Source organism: Ictalurus furcatus, chromosome 2, assembly GCF_023375685.1.
Source record: "Ictalurus furcatus strain D&B chromosome 2, Billie_1.0, whole genome shotgun sequence".
Classification (NCBI taxonomy): Eukaryota; Metazoa; Chordata; class Actinopteri; order Siluriformes; family Ictaluridae; genus Ictalurus; species Ictalurus furcatus.
In genome coordinates, this window is record NC_071256.1 from 10997507 (window position 1) to 11013229 (window position 15723).

At 41.6% G+C, this 15723-nt stretch overlaps 1 protein-coding gene across 3 annotated transcripts in view; it reads left to right on the forward strand.

The window, feature by feature from the left end:
* The first annotated feature begins 526 nt into the window (after positions 1-526).
* Positions 527-15723, forward strand: part of stxbp5a (syntaxin binding protein 5a (tomosyn)) — a 74760-nt gene continuing 59563 nt past the window's right edge. For all 3 annotated transcript variants that reach the window (XM_053647522.1, XM_053647513.1, XM_053647530.1), the window contains exons 1-2: positions 527-1252; positions 2984-3081. In XM_053647522.1, coding sequence (XP_053503497.1) covers positions 1118-1252; positions 2984-3081 — 233 coding nt within the window. In that variant the 5' untranslated portion in view covers positions 527-1117. The remainder of the gene's footprint in view (positions 1253-2983; positions 3082-15723) is intronic.

The window sequence follows — 15723 nt, forward strand, 5'->3', positions numbered from 1 at the left end:
AAAAACCCAAAATGAACGAATCACTCCCTGAGACAACTCGTTGTTCCCGAGTCATATTAAAGATTTGTTCAAAATGAACGAATCGTTCATGAACCACACATTACTAGCCACCACTTGGCATTGCGCATAGGCTTGTGTGTGAACAGCTGCTCGGCCATGGAAACCCATTATATGAAGCTTACAGTTCTTGTGCTGACATTGCTTCTCACTGTACTCGCTGTAGTGAGTGATGCAACAGAGGATAGGTGATGTAAATTGCCCGACAATGTGTTCCTGTAAACTTCGGAATTCATTCTGCTGCTACCATCATGAAGAAAGATTAATGAGACTGAGACTACCTCCACCATGTTTCACAGACGAGCTTGAATGTTCTGGATCATGAGCAGGCACGCTTCGAGCCTTTCCATTGCTTTGATAGAGGTTAATCTTGGATTAAAGTCACGAGCACCTAATAAAGTGGCAGCTAAGCTCTGTAGAAACAAGAGGGAGGATTTGCTGATTTTGATTTTGTTTAGAATAGATAGTTGAGGTGAAGATGCGCAACAGAGGACCCTCTCATCTCAACACCCCCACCTCCCTCCCCCCGTTTGCCCAGCCACGTTGCTTGTCACGTGATGCTGAGCGCTCGCTCAAATCTCCACGACTGGCGACACTCGAGCGCGCATCATCACTCGCTATAACCGGCGGCGGCACGAGCTTTCCTCCCCTCAAACATCCGGGTGTCGCGCGCAATGCGCAGTCGCGGCGCTGCGGCCGTTTCAGCGAGCTGAGTGGAGAGAGAGAGAGAGAAAGAGAGAGAGACCGGAGAGAGTGCCAGAGAAGCGGAGACGCAGCGGGACGCAGACTTGGCCAAGCTTCAAACAAAGGCACTTGGGGGGGAAAAAACAACCAAACAAACAAACAAACCAACCAAAAAAATTATCCCTTGTTACCTAAAGACATGGACATGGAGACGGTAGACACTGCGCCCTAAAATGTCAGATTTAAATAGGGATACCGCGAAGCGAGCGAGAGCGGCTTCCCCTCCCCTCCTCCCTCATCTTTTACCCTAAACCGGTGATCTCGTCTCAGGTGCTTCGTCCTTCTTGACGCAGTCTGACTGAACTCGGGGAGCGAAATGAAGAAGTTTAATATCCGGAAGGTGCTGGACGGCTTGACGGCATCTCCCTCGACGTCGCCGCACGCAGGGGCCAAAGAGAACGACTTCATCCTCCCGGAGACCCTCCAGTCCGAGCACTTCCAGCTCTGCAAGGTGGGCAAGCCGAAAACGCACCGGATTTACAGTGCATGAGTGCAGTGTACCAACAGGCCAGCTGCTGATGCCAAGCCAGATGTGGGGTCTATTAACGGAGCGCGGATTTCCATGTTTCCACTGAATTGATTAAAGCGTCAGTGCTGCTGTCGAGCGCGTCGTGTCCTGCAGATGCAGTCCAAAAACTGGACAGCCTATATAATGTAGTGTGTGTGTATATAAAGCGGCACAGCAGCTTTTCATCCTTCATGTCCACCCCAGGGACTCTCTACAGTATGATAGACAGGCAGGCGCACTGTGGACACTGAACCGAGCTGACCCGAAGTGCCGTTTTTACGCACGGTCGATATTAAGCTGTGGCTTTCAAGGCTTGGTTCCGTGTTTATTGTGTGCGCGCGCCGTTGCGTAAAAATATATATATATTTTTACGCAATATATATATACAGAAAATCTGTTTACGCACCACGGGCCGTTTTGTGCATATACGGAATGCGTCTTTGCGATTTGCGTCATGCATTTGATGTGCTGCGTTATATGCGTGCTTTGTTTAAAAAAAAAAAAGGAGAGAGAGTGTAGTGCTTGTTGGAGTGGAGTGTATAGAGTGCGCGGTGGTGAGGTGTAACACCAACAGCCAAGATCTGGCCTAATCTGGTATGTGCGGATTATGTCAGTCGGTCAGTAAAATTGATTTCTTGCACCCCTGAATAATTCTCTCTCTCTCTCTCTCTCTCTCTCTCTCTCTCTCTCTCTCTCATACACACAACTGAAAGACCTGCGCTGCGCCAGAGCTGCTACACTCATAAAAAAATAAAGGTTCTTCTCTGGTTCTTTACAGCACCATAGGTTGTGTAAAGAACCTTCTTCTTGTCAGTAATTTTTCATTGCTATAGGGTTCTCGAGTTGATCTGAATGCTTCTTTTCTAGATTAAAGAAGTGTTTTTATGTTTCATTATAGGTTCTTCAGACCTGTGTGTCGGTTCTTCAAAGTATCATCTCATAACAGGTTAAAGTGAACCCTATAGGTTTCTTTGTGGAACTGAAAAAAAAAAAAAAAAAAGGTTCTTCTGGCAGCCACCACTCTTAAGAACCTTACTTTGGTTCTTTAGCACTAATTAAGGGGTTGTTTCTTCAGAACTCGTAATAACATGGTTCCTTGTTACACTGCTGTGACGAACCAGTTCTGGGTTCTTTAACATGCCAGTAAATAGATGGTTCTCTAAAGAACCTGAGAGTAAAAAGTTCTTTGCGTAAAATTAAACGGGTTCTCTTATCCTATCACATCAGGCTGAAGAACCCTTTTTGGTTTTAATCGGAACCCTTTTTTTTTTTTTTCTTTTTTAATGCTTATGTAGAAACTATTCTGAAAGTTGTCTGTTGACTCCACAATAGCTATACAGCCCTACTGTTCATTAAGTGAAATTACGCATCACGTTTGTGAACTGTTTTGTCACGAGTGTGGAGCTTGTGGCTCAGTGCCTCCAGCTTGCAGCACTCCAGCAATGGAACAGCGCAGTGGCGAGAACATAGGAACCACTTATGTAACACGCTTAGGCCTCCACTCTCTCATTAGAGGAAGCGAGAGAGAGAGAGGTGACAGCTGGAGAGATAGTGTCTCAGAATTGACCAACACCAAAAAAGGCTTTAAAAATATAGCATTACATTCTGCATTTCCTGACTCGTTCTTAAATGTGTGTGTGTTAAATGTTAACATCTCTGATTTTTCCTTATCAGACTGTCCGCCATGGATTTCCCTATCAGCCATCTTCCATGGCCTTCGACGCAGTCCAGAAAATACTTGCCATCGGGACTCAGAGTGGAGCATTACGGTTGTATCCTTTATTCACAGCGTGTCTTGTGTACTTGTGTGTATGCTCCTTTTCAGACAGACCACAAGAAATCACCTGTAAGTACCTTCATTTGTATTTTTTATTTTTTTAAACCTCTGAGATTTGTCCGTTTGTGTTCACTACTCATCGTATTGACTATCAGACTGCATGGGATGTGAGTGAAATGAAAGTTCATGCTGAAGTGGGAAACATTCTGGTAATTATTCAATCTCTTTTTTGTATACATCTGCCAGAGACACTGTTTTTGGCGTGGATGCAGATGGAAACCCTTCTATTCTAGTGATCTGAGCAGCGTTTCTCGATGAATCGGAATAGTATCCGTTTGAAAATCAGACTCGGGAAGACGTGAAATATAATTTTTTATCTTTTTTTTTTTTTTTTTTAAGAACGAACTGCCATTTGGTTTCAATTCATTCACGGCGCATGCAGGCGAGGCAGCTGACAAGTGAATTTCACAACTGAAAAGATTTCCGTTTCTCTCTTCACCGTATTCAGTCGTGTTAGATGAAGCCGCTGTCAGTCAGAGTTTGCAGATCAGCTTTGTTTGATTCCATCCTCTTTTATTTGCCGGCGGAGATGTCGACTCCAGAGAATTTGCCCTGTTTAAAAACGATCCTTGTTGAGGGCCGTGTTGTCACTAAGCCCTACGTGGTGATCAGGATTTAAGTAGATAGACATTGAAGCATCTACGGAAGATGAAAAACAGAGGATGAGATGCTAAATTTGGGTTCAAAGAGTTCCTTGACGCCCACCTTCCCTTAATGCTTGTAGACTTATCAGAGAAAGTACTAAGGGAATCTGTAAGTTACCTTGGTTATGGTTTGGCTATACTCTTTTTTTTTTTTTTTTTTTTTTTTTTTTTTTTTTTTTTTAATATATTTACATATATTTAAACCATTTTCCCACTACGTAGATCTGTATGTTCCACGGTTCTTCTCTGTTGCTATGGCTTTGTTATGCAGTCTGTAGTTCGTATTCTTTATTCTTAGTGTTCTAGTTGTGTTCTACCGTCTCAGTATTTTGTCTGTCTCAGCTTTTTTTTTTTCTTGCCCATGAGGATGATGGGAAGTGGCAGATCAAGAGGCCACAGCAGCAGAGCTGTCCAGAAGATTACCGCAAAAAAAGAATAAAGAGAAGTGTACAGTTTCATGGCCTTGGGCTACTGTGCTGTGAGCCCAAAAAAAATCAGGCTGTTTGCTGTTTTCTTCCTAAAGCAGGGGAACGCGCTTACCAGTAGTGGGTCATCCATATATATATATATATATATATATATATATATATATATATATATATATATATATATATATATATATATATATATATATATATATATTCAATTCGATTCAATTTTATTTTATTTGTATAACACTTTTAACAATGGACGTTGTCTCAAAGCAGCTTTATAGAAATGTATAAACACAGGATACAGATTTTAAATGTGTGAATTTATCCCAATTGAGCAAGCCGGTGGCGAGGAAAAACTCCCTAAGGTGATATGAGGAAGAAACCTTGAGGGGATCCAGATTCAGAAGGGAACCCGTCCTCATCTGGGTAACAACGGATAGTGTGAAAGTAAAGGAAAGATCATTATGGTTTGTACATGAAGTCATTGTTGAACTAGTCCCCGAGATATATATATATATATATATATATATATATAATCAGCCGTTCAGTGAATAATAATCTTTCATAAAGTCCTCATATACAACTCCTTACATTTTAAATTCCTTGAAATGACCTCTTTTGAGTAACCAATTGGGGCGGCTGTGTCTCGGGTGGTAGAGTGGGTTGTCCACTAATTGTAGGGTTGGCGGTTCGATTCCCAGCCCACACGACTCCACATACCGAAGTGTCCTTGGGCAAGACACTGAACCCCAAGTTTGCTCCCGATGGCAAGTTAGCGCCTTGCATGGCAGCTCTGCTACCATTGGTGTGTGTGTGTGTGTCTGTGAATGGGTGAATGAGACACAGTGTAAAGCGCTTTGGATATAAGCGCTATATAAGTGCAGACCATTTACCAATTAATAAAAAAATAATAATAATAATTCCTATTTCACAGATATTAGCCAGTGCTCCATTGATTTTCTTGCTTTTGTAGATATTATGCAATCTTCAGGCATTGCACCGGTTAGCACCCATATAGTTATTATTGCACCTAGTAATCTAAAATGAGAACAAGTGCAAATAGAGGCCCATTGGGGAAGAAATCATGCTGCCCCCACCCCACCCCCCTTGCTCACTCTGTAAATACTTTCTGTGGAGGAGGAACAGCAGACAGGACAGATAGCGACAGTTACCAGGGTTTTTACGTCAAATTGGGCTAGCTTAAAACTACTACTCAGCCGCCAGGATCTTGATTTATAGCAAAGGCGTGCACACACAGTGCACTGTTCGGATAGGACCGATTCAGACGGGATTAACATCTCCGTGTTTATTACAGAGGTGGGAGTATCTGTTTTTTAGCTGAATCTGGGGGTTGCACAAGATCACATGCTCTGCATGCGTTCATTGCGTAAAAAAAGTGCCATTTCTTAATTTATCGATTTAATTTGAATGGATTAAAAATGAATTATTAGTAAATAAACTTCACATGATTTTATAGAACTGACTGCTTATAATCAACCCAAATAAAGAAATAAAGACGTGATTACTTTAATATATAGAGTGCAGAAATGAAGGCAAGTAATCACCTCACACTGATATTACAGTGGCCAGTCTGAACAATTTACCTGATTTGGCTCTTCTTAAAACACAAAAAAGTACATCCATACTGAATTGCACGAAAACTTGCGCGTACAGCTTCTACGTTAGTTCACATCGGCCAAACACGCAAGGAAAAGCTTAGATTTTTCTCAGAGTATCACCGAGTTAGCCGCAAAACAGTAGGTAATTCGTGCGGGAATTTTTTTTTACAGAGGTTGTATGAGGAAAAACACAGACTTTGGCAGATGCGGATGGGATTAAAATCACGAAGTATGTCTGTGAAACGCGAATTTCTCCAACGTTCCCCTGGAAAACTAGTCCCGTCCGAATAGTGCTTACAATGAACAGAACGATTTCTATTGTAAAATACACCAATCATCCATAACATTAAAACCACCTGCCTAATATTGGGCTCTGTCTCCACAAGACCTCTGAAGGTGTGCTGTGGTATCTGGCACCAAGACGTTAGCAGCACGTCCTGTAAGTTGTGAGGTAGGGCCTCCATGGATCTTACTTGTTTTGGGGTTTTTTGCAAACAAAGGCAAAGAGTAAGCGTAAAATGGCATGTCTATGATGTACAGAACCATTTCTGTTCTAAATTCTAAAATAGACTGCAAAGATTTGGAGAGGGAGAGGAGGATTTATAGAGAGTATAATGTCCTAACATCAGAAATGCATGCACACCATGGTGTCTATGTGTGTGTGTGTTTTGTTTTTTTTTTATATAAAAGATGTAGCTCAGATCGAAATTGAGCTGAAACCTGGGAAGGCTTGTTTTACACCAGAACAAACCTCTAAAACCATTCTGAATGAGCTGCTAGACTCGGCGTTGCGGCTATGCCGTTATTAACGTCATCTTGCTCCACCATAATCTATGCTCACAAACTGCCGCTCGTGCTTCCTGTCCCCAAAGTGACACAGCTTTTAGGTGGCCAGATTGAGATTATGGGAGAGAAGGATAAAGAGAGGAAATTCTCATTTCTTGGAAATGGTGGAATGGTGAAATCCTCTCCAAATTTGGCCTTTTGTCTCAACACGACAGCATGCGAATACTCTTAAAGAAGACTCTTAAATATTCTAGCGTTTAAGATGAACAGGACCACACTGTGCAGTTTCGAGGTGCCGTGCTGTTTTCTATACTTAAGCTCGGGACGGTTTAAAACATTGACATCGTAGTTACGGCTATACATGGTAAACAAATGTTAAACTTTTTTTTTTTTTTTTTTTAATGTTTTCTGGTTCTTTTAATAACCGTATTAAATATTCGCTTGTTGTCATACGTGGATACAGTATATTCGAGAGTGTGAGGATTTGCGTCGTAAAAGTGTTTAAAACTTGTGGTGCCTCGTGCTCGTTGTCCTTTTGCAAAATGGATTGTTAAGTGCAGAGGAGAGAAAATAGCAGACTTGTAAATCTATTGATCAGATTCTCTCTCATTTAAAAAAACAAAACAAAAAAAACGAACAATTTTAACCGATCTACTACCACAAGCAAAATGGTGGTATTGTAAACAGTTCTCTTGGTTATTTTTCGATGGATTCGGTACCGCATGAAAGCAAGAAAAGGCCAGAGATTGTGTCTGTCTTCATGGAGTGGTGTCTGTTGCATTTTGTGTTTGATATCTAGCATTGATCTGTTTTCTCGACTTGGCCCCACCACTTAGATAAACAGCACGGTTGCCTATAACGTTCTCCCGCTGATTTGCTGTACACTTATTGTGACATCCTGACTGGAATTTATTTTCAGATAACCACTCGTATTGTATTCCAAGTGACTCCTCGTGTCATGTGATCGGTCAGGTGATTTCTAAAGTTGTCATTATGCACCGTGCCTCGACTTATCTCGACGGAAGATTGCTGGAGAACAGGTTCCATCTACCGGTGCCGAAACTTTTGTCTTGTTGTCTTAAGGTGATTCAGAACTGCGTACGGTCATGAACGCCACAGCTTACTTACTGTACGTGTAATCCATGAGCGAGAGCCTCATGATGTTTACATGATGTCGACGTGCATGACACGTGGGTTGAGAAATGGCTCAGGAGAAGTAACTCCTTCATTTCTGCCCTAATGACACAACAGCAGCTGTCATAGGCATGTGTGTGTGTGTGTGTGTGCGTGGGAATGTGTAGCAGAGCAACACAGAACAGAGCAGAGCTACTCCAATCATGGCTCTACAGTAATACCAAGAAAGTCAGTGCAACAAACCAGATGTTCCCATCGGCGAATGACTGCTGTGCAAACCCAGCTCTCATTCTCACAGTCGTTTCCTGTTGGCCGTTTGATTCATTGATCATTTTGTATGCCTTCAGAACGCATCTGTGGCAGTCATGCATGCTCTGTATGACATGACATGATGGTGCTAGTACCAAATTATCCTCACACCCCATGTCAGCGTTCCAATGATGTTCCCGTCGGCGTTTCTACAGCGACGTTCACAAACCCGCATGCATTACCTTCGATTCCAATCAGCCTCGACTTTGCTCCTTCTTTTTCATGCTTCCCTCTTATTTAAAAGAAAATGTACGATTTTAATTGCGACGTTCCCCTTACGAATGCAGGTGTAGCCGATCACCCGAAACGTATTTGGCCTGTGATGTTTGGTGCCTTAGTTTTTGCGCTGAAGCTACAGTATAAAATGAACGTAGCTATGAGGTAGGAATTATCCATTGCACATTGAGTGCGAAACTAAAGAATCAGTTGTGAGACAGCAAGCGTGTTGTGTTGTCTTTGGTGAACGGCGTGAATGAGACCTGTTCGTTTCATGTTTTGATATGATATGCCACCGTGCATAGATGCTGGTTCACCTGAAATGCAGATGTTTCTTTTGTGTAAACTAATAAAGCCAGGCTTTATGTGTAGTGTTTGTGCTGCTTACTCATGGAGGCCTTTTCACTGTGACACGGGCATGAAAAAAAGTGGGCGTGCATACACACACATGCACACACACACACACACACACACACACACACACACACACACGCTTGAACCTGGTTGTCATAGAAATGTGCCATGTGTGATGTGTTTGGAGTGGCTGTTAAATAATTTACAGTACAATTACCAAATCCCTGAACCCGTCCTGACTTTTGAAGTCTATTGAAGCTACTGTACGTTGAACGCTGACTGCTTGAGGTTCAGTGAGAGGGGAACATGGGATTCACCGCCTTGTCGCAAAACTTAACGCTTTGAAACTTTGAAAGAGATTTAATATGGACTTCTCATCCAGTAAGGCTAGCCCTTTTTTGAGCCAATTCAATGGAGAGAACTTGCATCTGGCTTCAATATTTAAGTATTCCTTTGTAATCTAGATTCACAAGTCAGCTCTGTAGAATTATGATTTGTTGACAAATATAAACAGCTCTCTGAACTCTGAACTTTTGGACCCGATTGCAAATTCCCATGACCCAGCAAACACATTAGGTAACGGACGAGGACAATAGAAGCGTGGAACGTCACTCCTTTTTACCACGCTTCTGATGTGTCTATAAAAGTACCTCGGCTTTGTTTGACTCCCAACTGATACATTCGCGTAACGTTTACACCGACACACTGCAAACCCTCTCTCGTCCTGTGTGTTGTTCTTCTGCACCTGTAGTTTTTTTTAAAATGATTATTATTATTCCTTTTTCTCTTTGCTGTGCAGTAAGCGGGGTGCTGTGTGAATTATGGGATGTGGTTGCTAGGCAAGTCAGGAACATTGTGTCTTGCTTTTCATGAAAAGCTCAGGAATAACTAATGCCTGCAAGGTCACCTGGCCGTTTGGTAATTGCAGACAGCGCTATGCATTATCAGCTTAGACACACTCATGGAATATACAGATATACACAGTAGGACTGGGCGATGCAGAGAAAATATCACACAAATATCACTATTTGATTTTTCAACCAAGTAGGGTAAGAAATATTGCAATTTTTTATTTTTATTTAACATGTTCAAAAGTGCACAATAATGCATAACTCTTCTCTGGTTTGACAATCGAGAATATATCATGAATTCGCCAGCACTAATGGGGTGAGGCTTATCATGGAAAATGTGCGAACGGATTTCTTCGTAAATCGATCCTATGAGCCTCGTCCATTTACACGAGAAATTTGGTGTGCGTGAACATCCTACAATTTCTGAAAAAATTGGATATCAGCAAGAGGACTAATTCATATAAACTTCGACTGATCGGCTCCTCCTAATCGTATAAATCAGGATAAGTTACTGCACCTTCATACTGTGTGTGTGTGTGTGTGTGTGTGTGTGTGTGTGTGTGTGTAATATATATAAATAAGAGGAATCATAAAACTCCCATGTCGTTGTTTATTTAATACTGTCCTGAAGAAACTATTTCACATAGCAGATGTTTACATATAGTCCACAAGACAATAAAAATTACCCCGTTCAAAAGTTTACATACCCTTAATTCTTAGTACTGTGTGTCGTTACCTGGATGATCAAAGACTGTGTTTATGTTTTGTGATAGTTCTTCATGAGTCCCTTGTTTGTCCTGAGCAGTTAAACTGTCCACTGTTCTTCAGAAAAATCCTCCAGGTCCTGCACATTCTTTACTTTTCCAGCATCTTCTGCATATTTGACCCGTTTCCATCAGCGGCTATATGATGTTGAGATCCATCTTTTCAGACTGAGGACAACTGAGGGACTCGTACACAACTATTACAAAAGGTGCAAACATTCACTGATACTCAAGAAGGCAACACGATACATTAATAGCCAGGGGGGTGTAAACTTTTGAACAGGATGATGATCAGTGTAAATTATTATTTTGTTTAAAGATATATTTTTTCTATCATTTAGTACTGCCCTTCATACGCTAAATAAGATAGTTACATGTCTCCCAGAAGACAAAATACTAACAATTTACACAGATACTTCTTTTTGTCACTTCACAGCTGTGAGCTTTGCCTTTTATGGAGTTTTGTGGGCGTCGCCAAATGCAAATCAGCTCTACCGTGCACGTGCCTGGTAATTCAACATGCGAACACACCACACGAGTGCTTAAATAACTGGTAAATACGGCAGAAATTCGTCGTTCGGTTCGGCTCACGCAAACGTTTACACACAACTAATACTAAAAGATTGATAAACGAAGCCCATCGTTTCCAGAACAGATTATTCTAACACAAACGATCACAACCGTCATATTGCCCAGCCCTTAATACACAACAGCTAAACACCTTGAACACCTTGGAGACATGCACGCTACAACACATTCTCCTTTCTGAACACACACACGCACAGGTTCACACATCATTACACTAACGAGGCTGGCTGAGCTGTCCGATTTGGCTGTCACTCAGCTAATCTCACTCTCTATCAAAGGGCGCCTCGGGCTCATCGATTTGTTTCATCACTGCTTCAGAGAGGCTTCCAGGCCCAGAGCCTCTTCCAACCTATTCCCCTTGCTAATCCCCCCCTAAGACCTGCTGATTAATACAAACACAAACTCCGCTGATGTCCTGAAGTGTTTGCTTAAATGGGGGTCTATAGGCAGATGTTAGAGTATATGCTACCGTTATTTAGTTACACACTTCACATGTATACATTGACTCGCATACACAGTGTGTGAGAGAGACTGCCTATGGCAGGTGTGACCTTGACTGGCAGCCTGTGTGGGTGTTCAGCTCATTCCTTTATCGCTCTCTCTCTCTTTCTCTCTCTCTCTCTCTCTCTCTCTCTCTCTCTCTCTCTCTCTCTGCATTGGCACCTTGCACTAAGTTGGATGTAGGGCTGCTCACTTAGTAGTATTTCAATTGGGATCGCAGCTTTCTCGGTTAATTAAACATACATATTTGATCCTGATAGTGGTTGGCTTTTGTTCGGTAACCGTTTTTCAGACCTCAGATATAATTACACACGTTAGCGCTGTTCAGAAGTTAAATCAGAGCTACGCACACGGGACGGAGTTTGAGTGAAACAGAGGTGCGTGTCTCAGTTATAGAGCGAGAGGCTGACCTTGACCTTGAACAAACACATTTTCCTCGACAAAAAGTGTCGCTAGTTGGGTTTTGCGTTGCGGTTTTGCACAAAATAGATGCGATATTTTAAGAAACATACAGACGAATGGTCTGCGTGTCCATTAAATGATGTTATGCGATTCAGTCTGGGTTTTCTCCTCTCGCGGTAGTCATTACAGTTAAACATGGCCACGAATCTCCAGTGTTGTGACCTAAATGCCAGAAATGTGTTTCCAGTTCATTGTTTTTCAGAAATATTGTCTGAAAAACCACCTCATGCGAGCGAATACATTTACATATTTTTGAGCTTTTTCGAATTTCAGGCGTTTCCGTTACCCATTTTTTACTTCGCAATTTAAAATTAAGCGGGTTAATGGAAACGCATGCTAGTATCTGACAGGTTGATTCAGCCGCAATATGGCTTGCTGAAATTGATGTTTTTTGGGCGGTAAATACACACAAAAAAAACCCGATGAAATACCACTTGAGATCAATATTAAATGCATAAATTTGACACTATTGAATTAATAGTGTCCGCCCTTGAAAGTCCACGAACTGTCTTTCAAACTGTTGGCCTGGAATTAGAGTGTATGGAATTAACAAAAACATAGGAAAAACCATCTGTTTTCCATAGCGTTTATCCTACATAGGGTCGCAGTTAGCCTGGAGCCTATTCCAGGGAACTCGGGGCACATGGGAAGGTGGGGTACAAACCCATCGCAGGGCTCAATCACTCAATCAGTCCACCTTCAACGCATGTTTTTGGACTGGGGGAGGAAACTGGAGTACCCGGAGGAAACCCCTGAAGCACACGGAGGATTCCAACCCCCAACCCCATTCTGTTCACCTATTACGATTTCATGGCCTCAGTTTAGTATCATGTAGCTTCATTAAGTTAGAAGTAACCATCACCGCCAAGGAGTCAAATCCAAGCGGTGTGCGCTGCAGAGAGCGGCATTGCCCGTATGCAAATGGCTCACAAAGGCATCCTTAAAGCGACTGCACCTTTACGGTATAGTTGGAAAATGTGTTTTTTTTAAAATGATGATTTGAAATAATTGAAAAATTGTGATCAATACTTCATTACCTAGTAAAATATTTGTGCTAATCATTTCTCATTAGGGTGCAGCCTGAGTTATTTCGCCGTTTCTGTTTTCTCCCCTCTCTGTCTCTCTCTCTCTCTCTCTCTCTCTCTGTGCAACTTTATTGAATTCGCTCAGTTAATCAGCATAAACAGTTCCACGTCAACTTTGGCCTTTTTTGAGAGAGTTGTTGTGGAGGGCAGAAGGAAGAACTCTTACATAAGCGCATGCTGCTAAAAATACTCCAACTTTATTACCGCCGCAGCCAGCTCGCCAGTAACGTGCCTGTGGAGGAATATTAGACCGAAAAGAAAGAGCAACAGAAAGGATTTTGTCTTCAGACGTATGGACGCTGAATACTGACAGGGTCGTCGGAGAGAAGAGAGATAGAGGCATCATCGGGTTATTTCTCATATATATGTGCCAGTGTTGATGGAGGATGCCGTGTCATCAAAGCGACATTGTGCTGAGTCACCATCGATGGGTATCTGGAGTCAGACAGTCTTTTATCTCCCTCCATTCTACCTTGTCTGCTTCATTATAAAGACCAAAAGTCTACTACCAAGAACAGTTAATCAATAATCAATTTTTTTTTTTTTTTTTAAAAAGAACACAGTCAGACAAGTTCCATCTATTAAAACAAATACTAATATAATACTAATATTAAATAATAATAAAGAATGAATGTCTATAGATGTTTTTACTGTATAATATGTGCCATTTGGTTATTAAAACAATCCCTGCCGTTAGTTCTCTGGCTATATCTTGATACATCACGTATATGTAAATATCCGTCTAGACGTTTCGTTTCATTATTCTAAAAGTTAATAGTCCTGAATTTTGGCCAGTTTTCTTTGCACACATTACCTCAGTCACTGATGAATGAAAGCTTGGAAGCTCTGAACCAGGCTTGGTTTGTTTTCAGGCACCTCCACTGCACATGCTTCTTCCACCAAGGGATATGGTTTATGAAGCGACAGGCAAAGATACGACTACACTAGCATAACTCATGCTAGCAGACATCATTACAGCAAAAATATTGCAGTCAGTTATCTAAAAGTGATTGCGTCTAGAATGTTCTGTAGCAGGTATATGGATAGCTGCTCATGATCGCTCCTACTTGAAGCTGACTTGAAGAGACCAGCAAAAGCTGGAATATTAGCTAGCTAGTGTAGATTAGATAGCTAGCTAGTTAGCTATTGAACCAACAGTTTGGTGATAATCTTCAGTGGTGCATAATAAGCTAGTACCTGATTGAATAGCTTTCTGATTTCATTTCAAACAAACAGATGTTGGAGTGTATGTTAATTTTATGTACACACACTAACGGAACCATGAGTCTGGCCACGTCTGCGATAAATAAGCGATAAAGTAGCCCGATCTGTCTAAATGGGCTTTTCCTTTGGTTGTTCTGGTCCAGTTATGCAATTTAACTGACATCCTCGCGATCACTGACAACACACTCTGAGGTATTTTGTGTCATTTTGTTCACATACACAATTTCCATCATGTAAGCCAGCATTACATGAGATCGGGTCAGAAATACGTCGAATCCCGTTAAATCCTGATAGAGCGTTTTTTTTTTTTTCTTCCAGTGTTGGCACTAATACTAAATAAGGGTCTAACTGATACCGCCATGAAACCCCGGCGTGCTTTCAGCGCTGTCGCTGTTTGTTATAGTGGTTAGGTTATGCAGTGACGTACATACTGGTGTTTAATACATTTGATATAATGTTGATGTAGAGGATTATTCCTACAGCAAGCACATTACACCATGTTACAGAACGCCTTCTCTCCTCCAGGATAATTTAACACGCTGTAAAGTAGCGCGATTAAAATCCGATTCTCCGACATGAGGCTGATGCGAAGCTTTTCGATCACAGCTTTGGCACAGAAGCCGTCCATCACCTCTGCTTTGTGATTGATAGCTCTGACTATCGTTCCTCCGGCACAAATACAAGTGGGCCAAATGGGCCTGAATTGAACAAGTGTAGCATGAAAATGGAGTGCGAAATGGTCGAAATTCTGTCACTCGCAGCATAAATTAGGAATAGTGTTCATACTTGCCGGTTTTATTTGTGTTCGTGTAAGATTAAGATTTTGAACCAGTATGTTTTCAGTATGTACAAAATAGTGTGTGTGTGTGTGTGTGTGTGTGTGTGTGTGTGTGTGTGTGTGTGTGTTAGTATTGTATACTTAGCGACTCATCCCTTTGAAAATGTTCACACAGCATTTGGTGTGTGCACAGGTGCAGTTGTAAGAACGTTTCTAGGTTTACATCATATCATTTTAAAGATACGGTCAGATCCATAAGTATTTGGACAGTGACACTATATTCGTACACCCACCAAAATGGATTTGAAATGAAGCAATAGATATGCTATCGAAGTGCAGACGTTCGGCTTTAATTCAAGGGGTTTAACAAAAATATTATGTTAATAGTTTAGGAATTACAGCCACCCCACCCCCCAGGCTCAAAAGTAATTGGACAGTTGACTGAAAAGCCGTTTCATTGCAAGGTATGGCCTTTTCCCCTTGTTATTTCATGACAAATTAAGGTGATAGAAGGTCTTGAGTTGATTCCAAGTGTTGAATTTGCATTTGGTAATGTTTCATTTTTAGTGAATTTTAAAACACAGCGACCACATCTTCTTCGCTTCATTTCCAAGGAGGCATAATTACGAAGATTGTGCTGCTGTCCGAATACTTATGGACCTGACTGTAATATTTGCATCCAGTAGATCTGTCTAGTCTTTTCAATTGGTAAAGCTGTTCAGATTTACTGATTGTCGTCACAAGGCAAAGTAAGTATTTTAAACAGAGCGTAGCAGGGTCACTCGGGGGAAGTTGGGAAGAAAAAGACCTTTCATTGTTTTTATAATT